The sequence below is a fragment of the Lepus europaeus genome, chromosome 9, assembly GCF_033115175.1.
Source record: "Lepus europaeus isolate LE1 chromosome 9, mLepTim1.pri, whole genome shotgun sequence".
Lineage (NCBI taxonomy): Eukaryota > Metazoa > Chordata > Mammalia > Lagomorpha > Leporidae > Lepus > Lepus europaeus.
In genome coordinates this window covers 69,499,270-69,517,442 of record NC_084835.1, presented here as the reverse complement: position 1 = coordinate 69,517,442, position 18,173 = coordinate 69,499,270, and the positions used below count along the sequence as shown (strand labels likewise).

General features: G+C 43.7%; 1 protein-coding gene across 1 annotated transcript; it reads right to left on the bottom strand.

The window, feature by feature from the left end:
* Positions 1 to 725: 725 nt before the first annotated feature.
* Positions 726 to 15,640, bottom strand: SNRPD1 (small nuclear ribonucleoprotein D1 polypeptide). The gene is made up of 4 exons (XM_062201448.1): positions 15,491 to 15,640; positions 6,364 to 6,440; positions 4,144 to 4,335; positions 726 to 1,506 (listed from the first exon to the last, which is right to left on the bottom strand). Exons 1-4 carry the CDS (start codon positions 15,502 to 15,504, stop codon positions 1,430 to 1,432), a joined length of 360 nt encoding a protein of 119 aa, XP_062057432.1. The 5' UTR covers positions 15,505 to 15,640; the 3' UTR covers positions 726 to 1,429.
* Positions 15,641 to 18,173: the final 2,533 nt, after the last annotated feature.

Here is an 18,173-nt window from a genome sequence, read left to right as displayed (position 1 = left end):
GTATTATTTAAATTTACTTCACGAGAGTGGATACCTTTAAATATTTATGACAAGATTTATGGTAACTTTAAAAAAAAAAACACACACACCATCTCCTTGCTATCACTTAATTGTATATAACCTTCCCCCAAGGCCTAAACTTTTAGATAACAGCTTTGCAGAAAATCTCCTTTGTTTACAAAATAAACAAAAATCCATAGGCATATTAAGCAGAAATATAGATTTAGGCTCCCCATTGGCCTCAAAGTAAGGTTTTTTTCCTTAACATATAAACAAATGGTAGTAAGCTTTACAAGGAATTATACACACTAAGAAGCATCTTTCTCTAAGCTTAACCAGTTAAATCCTTAATAATAGGAAAAAAATCATTTTGCTGTCAAATAAAGATTTTTTTCCCTTCTGTTTTTAAGGACTCCTTGAAAAAGTGCTGGAAAGGGGAGCCACTTAGGTGCCTCCACATCAACAGGTTTCAATATTGCTCATAACTGATAATCTACTGAATATTAGCTGCAGTTTCAACTCAGAGGCACATAAAACTATGTTCTATTCAGAACCTTCTAGAAAACTAAAGAAACGAAAACAAAAAACATTACCTATGACAACACAATCAATGACTCTTGATTCAAAGATGATTACCACCTTTTACCAGACCCAAGTCTCCAAAGAGTGAAACTCAAAAAAGCAGAATGAATGTTAGCCCCTATTCTATAATGACTTAAGTTTCCTTTTTCTTTTCTTTTTTTTTTTTGACAGGCAGAGTTAGACAGAAGAGAGAGAGAAAGGTATTCCTTCCGTTGGTTCACCCCCAAATGGCCACTAGGGCTGGCATGCTGCGCCGATCCGAAGCCAGGAGCCAGGTGCTTCCTCCTGGTCTCCCATGCGGGTGCAGGGCCGAAGCACTTGGGCCATCCTCCACTGCCTTCCCAGGCCACAGCAGAGAGCTGGACTGGAAGAGGAGCAACCGGGACTAGAACCCGGGATGCTGGCGCCGCAGGTGGATGATTAGCCAAGTGAGCTGCGGTGCCAGCCTAATGACTTGAGTTTCTACAGTACCAAAAAGAATTTATGATTTCACCTATAGGTAGGTTCCACAGATAGGAGTCGAGAGTAAAGTAACAAAATACATATTCAGAGCATGTGAAGTAAAAAGGTACGTGGTTGCTCTCTTTATATATATATATATTCTAACAGAAAAACTGTATTTCAAAAATTAAAGTCTGATCATCTAAGAAGGGAACAATCTAAGAAATGCTTAGGTCTCACAGGGGCAATTTCATGAATATGAAACTACTAAAACCTCAATGTAATACAGTCAATAGACAATTCTGCCCAACATTTATGTTTATTAAAAAGTGACATAAACAAACAAAGCCTGTACAAAAGAAATCCCGAATCACTCATCACTCTGAAACAGTAATCTTGAGAGACATTATCGCCTGGGACCCCCTCTTCCTCTGCCACGGCCACGTCCTCTTCCTCTACCCCGGCCTCGGCCTCTTCCTGCAACTGAAAGCAAAGCAAAGGAAAGCAAGTTAAATTACGGTATGTATGGCACTATGGTGACCTGAGCATCAGAACACCATTTACTCTCACACTCTCTTTAGAGATCTCCACCAGCAGCACACTCCTGGATGGAGTTCCAGGCTGCTGACTTCAGCCTGGCTCATTGTGGCCATCTATGGAGTGATGGTAAATGGAAGATCTCTTTGTAACTCTCCTTTTAAACAAAAAAATCTTCTAAAAAACATTTTTTTCTTTGTATCATTTCTCAAATTCATTACAAAATAAAATGCAAGTGATACAAACTTCATACAAGATGGAAGAGAAATTGCATCAAATCTCTCAGTGTGGATACCATGTGCTAGATTTTTGGTTACGAAGTAGAATCCAAGCAAATGCACTGAAAATTGAGAACATTTAAACTTATTACATTAAATAACAACCACAGAACCTTAGAAGACACTTGACACAATCATAATCTAGGACTTTAATCCATTCGATGACTATTCCTGTCATCCTAACCAGCTGAGGGAATACCTGTAAAATATCCAGACCCTTTCTCCTGTCGTGCACCTGCACTGCTGGCTACCAGATATCTATTTCCCAAGGTAGGCAAATATAATCTTTTCATGGGAAAACCAGATCTACAAAAAGACTTCCAGTTCCTGAAATTCTGGGTCTCCTTAGGGAAGAGGGAAACTCACTAAACTCCAGAGGGATATCTATTAGATATGAAGCCCAGCAGCCTCCTCAAACTTCCCTTTTCGGGTCCTCATTAAACAATGGACAGCCAAAGCTCTCAAGATACTTAGGCAAACATTCAATGTAAAAGAACAGATAAGCCAAATAGAGAAAACAATACCAAGAACAAAATAACAGAACTGTCATATCCTATTAGTGAAAAAAAATATTACATTCATAAAACAAGAACAGGATTCTTCTAAAAATAATTAAGAGAACAAAGAGCCTTGAAAATTAAGTATGTGTTAGACTGGAAAATAGGGTCCAGAACACAGAAAAAGGCAGAGAAAAAAAAAACGAGAGGAAAAAAGAAATCAGCATCTGTAAGGTCCAACCATTAAAGAATCCCTCGAAGAAAAGGGCAAGCAAAAGAAAAATGGCTGGCACTAAGGCTCACTAGGCTAATCCTCCGCCTGCGGTGCCAGCACCCTGGGTTCTAGTCCTGGTCGGGGTGTCGGATTCTGTCCCAGTTGCTCCTCTTCCAGTCCAGCTCTCTGCTGTGGCCTGGGAAGGCAGTGGAGGATGGCCCAAGTGCTTGGGCCCTGCACCCGCATGGGAGACCAGGAGGAAGCACCTGGCTCCTGGCTTTGGATCAGCGCAGCGTGCCAGCCATAGTGGCCATTTCGGGGGTGAACCAACGAAAAGAGGAAGACCTTTCTCTCCGTCTCTCTCTCACTGTCTAACTCTGTCAAATAAAAACAAAACAAAACAAACAAACAAAAAGCTCTGGAGCTTTTTAAGAAAAAAAAAAAAAAAAAAAAAAGGCAACCAAAAGGGAAGAGATTACCAAAGTTAAACAATAAGTTTCTTGGCTACAAAGAGCAAGAATATCCACATTGAAAGGGTCTGCCTGGCCGGTGCCACGGCTCACTAGGCTAATCCTCTGCCTGCGGCGCCGGCACCCTGGGTTCTAGTCCCGGTCGGGGCGCCGGATTCTGTCCCGGTTGCTCCTCTTCCAGTCCAGCTCTCTGCTGTGGCCTGGGAAGGCAGTGAAGGATGGCCCAAGTGCTTGGGCCCTGCACCCGCATGGGAGACCAGGAGGAAGCACCTGGCTCCTGGCTTCGGATCGGCATAGTGCGCCGGCTGCAGCACACCGGCCGTAGCGGCCATGGGGGGTGTGTGTGTGTGTGTGTGTGAACCAACGGAAGGAAGACCTTTCTCTCTGTCTCTCTCTCTCACTGTCTAAGTCTGCCTGTCCAAAAAAAAAAAAAAGGTCTGCCAAGTACCCAGAGCAACAAAATGGAAGGGGAGAAGAGATCGGAGGTGATGGCAAGAGAACCCTATGCCAAATCTTTAAGGAATTTCAGAATATTGGGAATAGAGTCAATCTGCAAATCTTCTCAACTGGCAAGAATGGGAACCAGGTCATGCCAAGAAAACAGGAAATGAAAAGAATATCAATGTTCTTAACAGTAATATCAGGAGCTACAATAAACAGATGCACACATGACAAGAAAATTCTTTTTTTTTTTTTTGACAGAGTGGATAGTGAGAGAGAGACAGAGAGAAAGATCTTCTTTTTTGCCGTTGGTTCACCCTCCAATGGCCGCTGCGGCCGGCGCATTGTGCTGATCCGAAGCCAGGAGCCAGGTGCTTCTCCTGGTCTCCCATGCGGGTGGCAGGGCCCAAGCACTTGGGCCATCCTCCACTGCCTTCCCGGGCCATAGCAGAGAGCTGGCCTGGAAGAGGGGCAACCGGGATAGAATCCGGCACCCCAACCGGGACTAGAACCCGGTGTGCCGGCGCCGCAAGGCAGAGGACTAGCCTGTCAAGCCACGGCGCCGGCCGGACAAGAAAATTCTAAAAAACAACAAAACCTCCTGTGTTGTTGCCAAATATTTGTATTCTGAATAGAGTATAAGTACACCATTCACAAAAGCATACATAATCCCTCGAACTTACCAGCTTCCCTCTTCTTAGATTTCACCTTGGGTTCAACATCCACAAGTAGTGTATCCAGAGGTAAACTGTCCGGTAGAATAAAATAGCGAATGTTATTTCCTCGAATACTCAGCGTTTCCAGCTGTACAGGTTCTCTGTTCTTCAGGGTCATCTTCACAGCTTTAAGATGCGTATTCATGCTGACATCTACACCTGGAAGGGAACAAGCAGGACAATTACTAGCGCGAAAAGGAAGGCAACCAAGTAATCTATGAAGCCATGGTAAATACTATATTACAAATGAGAACCATTTGCCACTAAGGAAGTTTCCATGAACACAAATTAGCACATATGCAATGGGTAAATGGAGGAGGAATGTCAGCCTAAGTCTGTATTCATTCCTTCCTAGAGGTTTAGGCAGTTACACTTGCAGAAGTGAATGTAGAAAGCTTGGTGGAAACCTGCCTGTTACACATGCTTTTATGCCCACCAACCCAAGGATCCTCCTCCTATCTTAGGTTTGGCCAAGTATTTATGGCAAGATTCTTTAAAAAAAAAAAAAAAGTGTTAGATATTGTCCCCATAACTTGAATATATTGCATTCCACCATATTATCCTCACCTTTTAAAAAAAATCTAAATTTATTTGTTTGAAAGGCACAGCAACACAGAAGACAGAGAGATCCTCCACCTGCAGTTTGATTCCCCAAACACCCAAAACAGCAGGACAGGGCCAGGCCAAAGCTGGGAACCTGGAATTTCTAGGTCTCCCAAGTGGGCAGCAGGGACTCAAGTACTTGACGTATCATCTGCTGCCTCCCAGAATAAGCATCAGTAGGAAGCTAGATTGGACCAGGATTTGAATCAGTCCCAAGAGGTAGTTTAACCCACTGTGCCACAAAGTCTGCCCTACTATTCTCACTTTTCTTTTTTTAAAGATTTATTTTACTTGAAAGTCAGAGTTACACAGAGAGAGGAGAGGCAGAGAGAGAGAGAGAGAGAGAGCGCGCGCGCGAGAAATCTTCCATCCGATGGTTCACTCCCCAATTGGCCGCAACGGCCGGAGCAGCGCCAATCCGAAGCCAGGAGCCAGGAGCCTCCTTTGGGACTGCCATGAGGGTGCAGGGGCCCAAGGACTTGGACCATCTTCTACTGCATCCCAGGCCACAGCAGAGAGCTAGACAGGAAGTGGAGCAGCCAGATCTCAAACTGGCGCCCATATGGGATGCTGGCACTTCAGGCCAGGGGTTAACCTGCTGCCACAGCGCCAGCCCCCTTTTGTTTTTAAAGTCATATATGTACTGTAGTATTCTTTATTAGTAGGAATTTAGAGCGCATTTTTAACCACCCTTTTAAAAACAACTATTATTTGAGAAGCAAAGAGAGACAGAGCTCCCATATGCTGATTCACTCCCCAAATGCCCAAAATGGCTGGAGCTGGGAACTCAGCCCAGGTCTTCCATGTGAGTGACAGGAACTCAATTACTTGAGCCGGCATTGTGGCCTCCAGGGTCTGCATTAGCTGGAAGCTGAAGTCATGAGCCAGAGCTAGGTACTGAAATCAGGGAAGGCAGTGGAGGAAGACCCAAGTGCTCAGGTCCCTGAACCCGGGAAATCCGGAAGAAGCTCCGGCCCCTGGGTTTGGCCTGGCCCAGCCCTGGCTGTTGTGGCCATTTGGGGAATGAACCAACAGATGGAGGATCTGTCTGTCTCTGTAACTTTTTTTCAAATAAATAAAGTAAATCTTTTTTAAAAATTACATATAAACTTAGAATTTAAATATTTCAGAGTGGGGCACAAATAAGACAGCTTTCTCTCAATTCTTTTGAAATTTTACAACTTCCTGAAATATCTACTATAAGCAAAGAACTGCAGTAGACATTAAATATTAAATACACAATATTATTAAGACAATGAGTTAGACACATAATATAGCCCTGCTTCTTGCCTTCAAGAATGGGAACCACAAAATTCTAATGAAAAAAAAAAAAAAGTTTCAAATGCATTTTGGAACAATTAACATTCAAGGAAAAGAAATACACGAGCAAAGGCATAAAAGCAAGAAAATAGGATAAACTAGGTAATTTGGTTTGGTTGTAAAGCAAGTACGTCAAGTAAAAAGTCAATTAAATAATTCATACCAAAAAATAAGGATCTGTACTATAATTAAAAGTAAAATGAATTCTGGTTTTCATGTTTAAGAGATGAAGAATAAGTGTTATAAAGTCATCAATCTCCATACCTGTGATTGTTCCATGGACCTGTGTTCCATTCTTCAATTCAATGGTTACAGTTTCATGACTCAATTTCATCAAAAATCTATAAAAATAATTAGAATAAAATCAATGGTTTTTACTTTTAACATTCATTTATGAAGGAACCTAATAATACTAACAAATTATCATTTGGACATTCCTGATTCTCAAAAATCTCATAAAATTCTCATTATACTGATTAGCTTCAAACACAGATAAAATCCTATACTCATAAGCCATAAAAAAGAAATCAAGAATTGGGAAGTGAACAAGCAGATGAAAGATTCTCTCATCATCTCTAACTCTGCCTTTCAAATAAATAAATAAGTCTTAAAAAAAAAAAAAGCCTCAGGGTTATATTGTTAAATCTATCAATGCTTCTGGGGTATTTGTTTTATTCGGGATGATGTTTTCTGGGCCAAAACTGCAGAAACAACAATGGTTTGTTATTTTTAGAGCTTTAATGCACCTGAAATTTATTTCTTTTTCTATGCAGCATGAAGTATATCTGACTTATTGTTTTCCACAACTGGATAACCAGTTACCTTAATAAGATACAAATGCATATAGTCAAGACACTGCTTGGAATGTCCATATCCCTTACTGGAATGCCAGAGCTCAAATCCCAATTCTGCTACTAATTTCAGTTTCCTGCTAATGTGAACAATGGAAGGCAACAGATGATGGCTTCAGTACTTCGCTCACAGCTACCATCCATATGGGAGACTTGAACTGAGTTCCTGGCTTTGGCCTGGCCCAGTTTTAGGTGTTTCAAGCATTTGGGGAGGAAACCAGTAGACAGAGATCTCTGCCTATGTCTCTCTGTCATTCAAATAACATGAAAATAAATAATATTTTATGTTTAAAAAATATATAATGAGGGGCCAGCATCGTGGCATAGCAGGTAAAGCTGCCACCTGCAGTACCGGCATCCCATATGGGCGCCAGTTCTAGTCCCACCTCCTCCACTTCTGATCCAGCGCTCTGCTATGGCCTGAGAAAGCAGTAGAACATGGCCCAAGTCCTTGGGCCCCTGCACCAGAGTAGGAGACCTGGAGGAAGCTCCTGGCTCCTGCCTTCGAATTGGCCCACCTCTGGTCGTTGTGGCCATTTGGGGAGTGAACCAGTGGATGGAAGACTTTTCTATCTCTCTCTGCCTCTCTTAACTCTGACTTTCAGATACATTATTCAAATCTTAAAAAATAAATCCTTTCATATTATTTTAAAAAACATATATATAAAATGAATAGTCCATTGTTTCTCATTTCATTTAGACTCTTGTTCTCTTTTTATTTTTATTATGATCTATTTTAGAGGAAAAAAAGTTGAAGGGCTCACAAATTACTAAACTGTTGGCACTATTCCCCTATTCAGCCTTTCTAAACACACATCATTACAGACTTTCACAATATCATCACCTTATCATCTGTAATAAACTGCAGGCATTTGACACTTCAGTATCTATTTCCTAATGAGGACATTCTCCCATATAACCATAATTCCACAATCACATCCAAGGAAATAATAATCACAGTATCTAACATGATACAGATTCAAAATTTCTAGTTCATAATACTTTGTAGACCCCATCGTACATGGCAACAGATTACACTTAATGGCTCATGTAGGAACACTTATTTTTCCTCACGAGACTCTTTTTGAGGGTAAGGATCACAACATCTCATGTCTAATCCCAGATTTTAATGGGCACTGAATAATGTGGGCTGAATAACTCAATAATCAAAGAGAAGCAACCATAAAACACCAACTTTTTAAGTGGTATAGACAGCCATTACAAAGGAGGTAATGGGCTATATTAAGCCCCACCTTAGAAAGTTCATCTGTTAGGGCAGGTGTTATGGTGTAGCTGATTAAGCTGCAGCCTGTAACACAAGCATCCTGTATGGGTGCCAGTTGGAGTCCAGCCTGCTCCACTTCCCATCCAGCTCCTCGCTAATGTGCCTGGAAAAAAGTGGTGGAAAACAGCCCAAGTGCTTCAGCCCCTGCACCCACATAGGATACTGGAAGAAAGCTCCTGGCTCTGGCCTTGCCCAGTCCTGGCAGTTGCAGCCATTTGGGAAGTGAAATATATATCTACATCTCTCTCTATTACTCTGCATTTCAAATAAATCTTAAAAAAAAAAAAAAAAAAAACAAACAACAACAACAAACCTTCATCTGTTCTCATATAAAGATCCATGAGTTGAAACTTTTCATGTCTGATATCAGGAAAAAACGTTGCTTTCAAAAAGAATTGTTAATGCTTTCTTTCACCAGATATAATCTAGTACTAAATTTAATTTTTACAAGATTTACTTATTTCAAAGGCATAGGAACAGAGAGAAAGAAGGGAAGAGATCTTCATCTGGTGGTTCACTCCCCAAATGGCCACAACAGCTGGGGTTGTGCCAAGACAAAGTCAGCAACCAGGAACTTCACCTGGGTCTCCCAGGTGGTTTGGCAGGAACTCCAAAACTTGAGTCATCACCAGCAGCTTTCCCAGGCACACTAGCAGGAAGCTGGGTCAGAAGTGGAATAGCCAGGACTGAAACAGGACTCCAATATGGGATATAGGTATCTCAAGCAACACCTTAACTCACTGTCCCACAATGTCTAGCTATAAATTTAATTATTTATAACTATATTACCTTAAGATTTTAATCTAACAGTTTCCTTCCATGATCAGATTTTTATCTTTTATTGTAATTAGCTTACTCAGTAAAACTTTTACTATAAAGATTCTTCAAACTGTTTTTGGAAGTAGGCAGGATCAAGCTAAAACAAATACCTTTGAAATTAAGCAATCTTTGATATGGAAATAAGGGGAAAACAACGTAGAACAGACCTCTGAAAAAATTAAAATATATTTCAGCATGCACAAGGATGTTTCTTTGGTCTGTCCCTGTGCTTGGTAATGAGGATTAAAAATGAGGTAAGCCTCAAGGAGTTCCAAGTCTAGTAGGAATGTCAGACAGGTAAAAGGTATTTTAAAGTGACTATAAATTGTAGAATGCCATGGATATGTACAAAGGTGTACCAGGAACATAACACAGCACAGGGAAGAGGTAGTCAGATCTTAGTGGACTTCTATTAAGGAAAACTGAAAATACACAACAAAATTAAATCAGAACAAAGACTTAGTAGTAAGAAACAGCACTTTTAGATGAATTACAGGTACTACTGATGGAATATTTAAATTAAAGAAAAAAAATGAGTGGGGCTTGCATTGTGGCACAGCAGGTAAAGCTGCCCCTACAACGCCAGCAATTCCATATGGGCAATGGTCTATGTCCTGGCTGCTCCATTTCAGATCTAAGTCCCTGCTGATGTACCAAGAATCTCCTTCTTTCCCCCTGTCTCTAACATTGACTTTTAAATAAGTAAATAAATATTTTTAAAAAATGAGTAATGAATTAAGCAGCTTCCTTCCAGAGACCCCCTCACTGTTAAAGAATCCCTTTAGGAGAGCTGCTGAAAAGTTTTCATCAATGAAGTAGAATCCTAGGGTTATAGTTCATATTTTTAAAAATTATTTGAGAGGAGGGAGGGAGGGGAGAAAGGACAGAGAACAAATACATACTACCATCCATTGGTTCACATCCCAAATGCCCACACTGGGTCCTCACTCAATCCAGATCTCTCACATGGGTGGCAGGAACCCAAATCCTTGAGCTATCTCTGTTCCTTCCCCAGGGTCTGTATTAGCAGGAAGCTGGCACCAGGTGTGGTGCCAGGTAGCAAACCCTTGGGCACCTTAACCATTAGGCCAACGTCCTACTCCTATAATTCACATTTTAAAGAGAACTTAAGGCAGATATTCAAAAACATGGATTTTAGGCAAAAGCACAATTTCTAGGAAGACAAATTAGGTGGCTAAAGTAGTGTAAGATAAAGCTACAGTAATCAAGAAATACGAATAATAGATAGATGAAACTGGAGAGATAGCCCAGAAAGACATATCTGATCTTCTACAAAGGTGTCAAACTGGTTATATGGGAAAAGGTAAATTTTTCAACAGGTGATGCTGGAATAACTGGAAATTCATATACTAAAACTACACTTAGACTGGTAACTCACACCATTTACCAAAATACAAGAGATCATAATCCCAGACACAAAAAATTAGAACTATAAAGCTTTTTGAAAAAAGTAGGAGAATATCTTCATGATTTGAGCACAGATAGAAGTTTCTCTGAAAGTACAAAGATAAAGCTGATAAATTAAGGCTTCCTCAAAACAAACTGCTCATTAAGACACTACTGGGCTGGCGCCGCAGCTCACTAAGCTAATCCTCTGCCTGCAGTGCCGGCACCCCAGGTTCCAGTCCCGGTTGGGGCGCCGGTTCTGTTCTGGCTGCTCCTCTTCCAGTCCAGCTCTCTGCTATGGCCCGGGAAGGCAATGGAGGATGGCCCAATGCTTGGGCCCTGCACCCGCATGGGAAACCAAGAGGAAGCACCTGGCTCCTGGCTTCAGATCGGTGCAGTATGCCGGCCATGGCAGCCATTTGGGGGGTGAACCAATGGAAAGAAGACCTCTCACACACACACTAACTCTGCCTGTCTAAAAAAAAAAAAAAAGGAGAAGAAGAAGAAAAAGAAAAAAGAAAAGAAACTACCGGAGGGGACAGTTCTGTGGCATAGTGGGTAAAGCTGCTGCCTACAGTGCTGGAATCACATATGGACGCCAGTTCAAGTCCCAGCTGCTCCACTTCCTATCCAGCTCTCTGCTATGGCCTGGGAAACAGTGAAAAATGGCACAGGTCCTTGGGCCTCTGCACCCACATGGGAGACCTGGAAGAAGCTCCTGGCTTCGGATCAATCAAGTTGTGGCCAATTGAGGAGTGAACCAGCAGATGGAAGATCTCTCTCTCTCTCTCTCTGCCTCTCCTTCTCTATATGTCTCTGACTTTCAAATAAATAAACTCTTTAAAAAAGAAAAAAAGAAAAAAAAAAAGACACTATTGGAGCCAGTGCTGAGGCGCGGTGGGTTAAGCCACTGCCTACAATGTCAATATTTCATATGGATACCAGTTTAAGTCTCAGCTGCTTCATTTTTCTGGATTCAGCTCCCTGCTAATGAGCCTGAGAAAGCAGCAAATGGTGGCTCAAGCACTTGGGCCCCTGTCACCCATGTGCAAGACTCAGATGGAGTTCCTGGCTCCTGACTTCACCAGGAGTGAAGTTCACACCACTTGGGGAGTGAGCCAGCAGATGCAGATGAAAGAGCTCGCTCTCTCTCTCTAACTCTGCCTTTCAAATAAATAAATCTTTAAAAAGACACACTCTCTCACACACACACATACACACACTCTCTCACACACACACACAACACACACACACACATTAACGAAATGAACTAGTAAACCACCAATTGGGATAAAATATATCTGACAGGGCCCAGTGTTTTGGCATAGCAGGTTAAGCCTCTGCCTGTGACACCAGCTTCCCACATGGGCACCAGTTCAAGACCTGGCTGCTCCTCTTCGGACCTAGCTCCCTGCTAATGCGCCTGAGAAAGCAGCAAAAGATGGCCCAAGTGCTTGGGCCCCTGCCAACCCACATGGGAGACCCAGAAGAGGCTCTGGGCTACTGGCTTCAGCCTGGCCCAGCCCTAGCTGTTGTGGTCAATTGGGGAGTGAACCAGCAAATGAAGATCTTGCTCTTTCAAATAAATAAAAAATAAATCTTTTTTTTTTTTTTTTGACAGGCAGAGTGGATAGTGAGAGAGAGAGAAAGGTCTTCCTTTTTGCTGTTGGTTCACCCTCCAATGGCCGCTGCGGCCAGCGCATCTCGCTGATCCGAAGCCAGGAGCCAGGTACTTCTGGTCTCCCATGCGGGTGCAGGGCCCAAGCACTTGGGCCATCCTCCACTGCCTTCCCGGGCCATAGCAGAGAGCTGGCCTGGAAGAGGGGCAACCGGGATAGACTCCGGCGCCCCAACCGGGACTAGAACCCGGTGTGCTGGCGCCGCAAGGCGGAGGATTAGCCTGTTAAGCCATGGCGCCGGCCAAAAATAAATCTTAAAAATATATATACATACGTATATGACAAAGGACTGGTATCCAGGATATACAGAATTGTAACAACCCAGTAATAAAAAGTAACCATGAAAATAAACAACAGATTCGAACATAACATCACAAGAGATGTGCAAATAGCTAATAAGCATTAGTCATTAGAAAAATACAAACTAGCCGGCGCCGCGGCTCAATAGGCTAATCCTCCGCCTTGCGGCGCCGGCACACCGGGTTCTAGTCCCGGTCGGGGCACCGATCCTGTCCCGGTTGCCCCTCTTCCAGGCCAGCTCTCTGCTGTGGCCAGGGAGTGCAGTGGAGGATGGCCCAAGTCCTTGGGCCCTGCACCCCATGGGAGACCAGGAGAAGCACCTGGCTCCTGCCATCGGATCAGCGCGGTGCGCCGGCCGCAGCGCGCTACCGCGGCGGCCATTGGAGGGTGAACCAACGGCAAAAGGAAGACCTTTCTCTCTGTCTCTCTCTCACTGTCCACTCTGCCTGTCAAAAATAAAAAAAATAAAAAAAAAAAAGAAAGAAAAATACAAACTAAAACTTAAGGAAACACTACCATATACCCACTAAAATCCATAAAATTAAGCAGACTGACAACAACAAATGCTGGTGAGGAAGTGGAGCAATTGGAAGTCTAACATATTGCTATTAGAAGTTTAAAATGGTACAAGCACTTTAAAAAATGGTAGGGCATTTCTTATAAAGTTAAACATATCCTTACCCTATGTAGGATTCTGCATGTCTACTCCTAAGTATTTACCCAAGAAAAATCAAAGCTATGTATTCAGAGATTTGCATAAGGATGTTCAAAACAGCTTTAAACAAAACACATCATTTTAAAATATACAACTGGACTACTATCCAACAATTAAAAATTTTTTTAAATACTGGGGGCAGGTGGCACTCAGCAGGTTAACCCTTTACTTGGGACAGCTTCCTATCTGCCATAACAGAGTGCAGGTTGTTGTACCAGCTGCTCTGCTTCTGATCCAGCTCTCTGCTAATGCACCTAGGAAAGCAACCCAAGATGGCTGGAGTGTTTGGGGCCCCTGTCACCCACGTGTGAGACCCAGATAGAATCCCTGGCTCCTGGTTTCAGTTGGCCCAGCCTGGGCTGTTGTGGCACTTAGAAAGTGAATCAGCAGTTGGGAGGTACTTCTCTGTGTTGCTCTGCCTTGTTTTAAATAAACAAATCTTTAAAGAAACAAAAAGCAAAACTAAATGTTGATGAATCTCAGGAGCATGCTAAGAAACCTTACAAAAAAGACACACAGTAAGATTCCAAAGAAGAAATTCTACTGCAGGCAAAACTATAGTGGAAGAAACACGTTGCCTTGGTGGATGTGGAGCTAAAAGTTGACTTGAGAGAGTTTAAAGGAACTTCTTGAGGTTTTGGTATTTTACCATGGCAGGGGTTTGGGTTACACTAGTGTATAATTTTTCCACTGTCAGGAAATACACACTGAACTTCTCTTTATAAAAGATTTACCTCACAACGGGGCATAAAAGAGTCTGAAACTCAGCGGTGGCAATGAGGGCGGTACTGTGGGCGGGACAGGTGAATCTCCCTCCCTATCTGAGCCAGGGACCAAACACATCCAAGTTCTATTTTGATGAATCCTCCACTACCAAAATCCTGTTATTTAACCTTAGTTATCAATTATTCGTAAAACATGGTGTCCTTCAGTATTCAAACGCACACTATTTGAACTCAAACCCAAACAGAACTGGATAGACAGATACCAAGTAAGTAAAACTGGGCAAGCCTTACTGATCAGATGTCAGGAATCAGAAGAGAGGAAGTGAAGTTTGTCTCCCTGGTTTTGGTTAGGGTGACAGGATAAGGACGATAATGCCACCAATTGAGATACAGAAATAAATACATTGAGCATACACAAACTAATCAGTCAAACCATTTTCTTGAGGCAAGACACAGGAAGAGGGTTTGTATCTACATAGTACCTAAGACACAGAATGGGATTCAGCACACTTATTAAAAATTACAGGGAAATTCTGCTAGAACATGTGCTATTTTCAAATGAGACAAACTGAATCTTCAGTGACTCAAAAATTTATTAAGATTCAAATGAGCAGATATGGAGAAATATAAAAATACACTTTGAGCTCTGAGTCTGTTATACAAAGTTATAATTCAAATAAGAATGAACATTCACATTAAATGTCTTTCTTCTCTACAAACTCCACCCATAAAGAATAACTGTATATATTATTTCAAACATACTAGATGTTAATCACTTGTCTGCCTTCAGCACTAAACAGAAAGTTCCAAGGCACGGATTCTTGCCTTTAAGAAAATTCTATTATCGGCACACAGTAACTGTAACAGGGGCCCAATAACTGGTCAGCACTGGCAGTCTCGACTTGGGAGGAAAGAAACTCGTCAAATACTTCCAACCGCTACCTTAGTACCAGAAACCACCGCTGGGCTGCAGGCTCGGCCTCCACGTAAAGCACCAAAATCTAACCTATCTGCAAGCAGTTTGGAACTAATTACAAACATCAACAAACAATCTTTTACCAGGCTCAACTAAGCAACACCATCGCAGAAACCGGAGGAATTATCAGCTATGTGTAACCAGTCACAATCAAAAAGTATTGGCTTTTTGCCTCATAGTGGGAGGATTTTTCTGATCAAAAGTCTAGGGAGCATCGAGAGAGACCAAAAACTTTAAAATCACAACTTGCAAACTAGTTCCTCTCTGATTATGCTGCAAGTAGGCTTCCTTATTTCCAGGATAAACTCCGTCTTCAGACCCACGGGAGCTCATGCGCACAATGAGAATGGGTAACTAACGCGAGACCAAGCCACCTTCAAGCCCCTCAAGGCAGCAGGTGACAAGACGCAGCTCGATCTTCAAGCCCGCCTCTTGGAAGACGGCGAGGCCGAAGAACGATCCCTCACGACCCTGAGCCGCGGCCAAGATGGGGCGCGCGCGGCGGGCGCCGCAGGCCGTTAGCAGGCGGCGCGCACGCGGCTTTCCCGCCTCCGGCCTCGGGGACCGCTCAGCTTCCCGAGCCCGGCCCGAACCCTTACGGCTCAGCCCCCACCTCGCTCGGCCACCTCCTCACCTCACGAGCTTCATCGTCGCGGCGCAATCGTCCTTGCTGCTCGATAACGCAGAGAATGCAACAACCGAGGCCCGACTAGGCGTATGAATGGCCGGAAACGCCGACTCCACGGGCTCCGGACGTAGCGAGCGCGCGGAGCACTGTGGACGTGCGGCGGAAACGCCGAGGCCTCGCTGGGCCACTTTGCCTTCCGGCCAAGGGGAGCGCGACTGCGCCCCCTCGCTGCCGGAGGTATGCATTGCAGAGGCTGAGGGCATGACGGACTAAGGAGAGGGCGATTTGAACAGTTAAATCCAATTAGCAGTCGCCATCACGTTTCGGCACGGCGGGGCGCGTTGGCGAAGCACCAAATACAACTTCCTCCGTGAACAAAGAGTGGTTTTGAGAGAAACACAGGTTATTGCGAATTCTGGCCCGACACCAAGAACCTTGTTTAGCATTACTGATGAATCTGAAGAAAATTATAGAATTATGTTTTCGAGACACAGTTGTCTGTTTTCCTGGTACTCAACGTCTCAGCAACATTCAACAGACACTTCAGTTTTGAAACTCCTTCTGCCTTTGTTTCCCGGGCCAAGCACTCTGGGTTTCTCCCTAACCCGCTAGCTGTCCTGTCTAGGCCTCTGCGTCATTACACGTGTCAGGACGCTTCAGGGCCTACGGCTGTAGTCCTTTTTAGGAAAACTTTCTCATTTAGCCTGGGCGATCTCCTCCAAAACTATGGTTTTAATTTGTAAATCTAGATTGAACTTCATCCGTGATCACCAGAACTCGCGGATGTTGTAAGGCAATGCTCATCAAACTTTAATGTGCATAGGACAGACCCAAGTGCCTTAACAGGCTAATCCTCCACCTTGTGGCGCCGGCACACAGGGTTCTAGTCCCGGTTGGGGCGCCGGATTCTATCCCGGTTGCCCCTCTTCCAGACCAGCTCTCTGCTATGGCCCGGGAAGGCAGTGGAGGATGGCCCAAGTGCTTGGGCCCTGCACCCCATGGGAGACCAGGAGAAGCACCTGGCTCCTGCCATCGGATCAGCACAATGCGCCGGCCGCAGTGGCCATTGGAGGGTGAACCAACGGCAAAAAGGAAGACCTTTCTCTCTGTCTCTCTCTCTCTCACTATCCACTCTGCCTGTCAAAAAAAAAAAAAAAGATTTATTTATTTATTTTGAAAATCAGAGTTACAGAGAAAGAGGGAGAGACAGAGATCTTCCAACTGTACGTTTTTCCCCAAGTGGCTGCAGCAGCCAAGGCAGAGTCAGGCTGAAGCCAGGAGCCCAGAGCTTCATCCAGATCTCCTACATGGGTGCAGGGGCCCAAGCACTTGGGCCATCTTCCGCTGCTTTCTCAGGTGCCTTAGCAGGGAGCTGGATCAGAAGTGGAGCAAGCCGGGACTTGAACTGGCACCCATGTGGGATGCTGGTGTTGCAGAGGCAGCATTACCTGCTATGTCGCACCGCCAGCCCCATTGAGGAAATTTGAAGATGAAAATTCTGGTTCAGTTGTTGTGGGGCCTGAAATTCTGCATTTCCAGAAGCCTTCAGTTGAAGATTCCCCTAGTCCATGGATCACAACTTGAGGAGCAAAGCTATGAGGCATATTTGTGAGCAGTCCTCACAACCTCTTCTACTCCCCTTTTTTCTCGAGAATTTTCAGTATTCTTCTGGAGACGCACGTGGTCCTCAGAAAGCTGACTCTGCCCTTTATGTCAATGATCAGGTTCCTTTACTTGTCCACATTAGGACTGATCCAACCAGACCTTTGCATAGAATGTTCTTCCCTTTTGAATGTAATAGATTGGTAGCAGTTCCTGGAGTTACTGGGAATGTCCATAGAACCAGAAAAACCAGTCTAAGCATCGATTTTTAAAAAAAAAAAAAGAAATGGGAGGCCAGTGCTGTGGCCACTACCTGAAGTGCCCGGCATCCCACATGGACCCTGGTTCAAGTCCCAGCTGCTCCACTTCCGATCCAGCTCTCTACTAATGTGCCTGGGAAAGCAATAGAAGATGGCCCAAGTCCTTGGGTCCCTGCACCCATGTGGAAGACCCAGAAGAAGCTCCTGGCTCCTGGCTTCGAATCGCCCAGCTTCAGCCATTGCAGCCATTTGGAGAGTGAACCAGCGGATGGAAGACCTCTCTCTCTCTCTCTCTCTTTCTCTCTCTCTGCCTCTGCCTCTCTGTAACTCTGTTTCTCAAATAAATAAGTAAATCTTTAAAAAAAATAAAAGGAAGGAAAGAAGAAACCTTCAAGTTCCAGCTCCACTCCTGATTCAGTATCCCTGGATGATTCAAGTGGTTTGGTTCCTTCCATGAACGTTGGAACCCTAGACTGAGTTCCTGCCTCCCAGCTCTGGGCTGGCCCACTCTGGCTGTTAAGGGCATTTGAGGAGTAGACCAGTAAATAGGAGACCTCTGTCTTTGGTTCTCTGTCTCACTGTTGCTCTGTTGCTCTTGCTATTTTTCTTTTCTCCTCTCCCACTCGTCTCCCTCTCTCTGCCTTTCAAATAAACAAAATAGATAAATTCTTAAAAACACTCAAACTCACAATAATACTAATGAGCCCCTAAATAAGAAATGATGCCAGGATGTGATTATTTAAATTAAAATGTAAAAGAATTAAAAATTCAGTTCCTCGGTTACAAGTATTCATTAGCCATATGTAGCTATGGCTACCTTTTTGAAT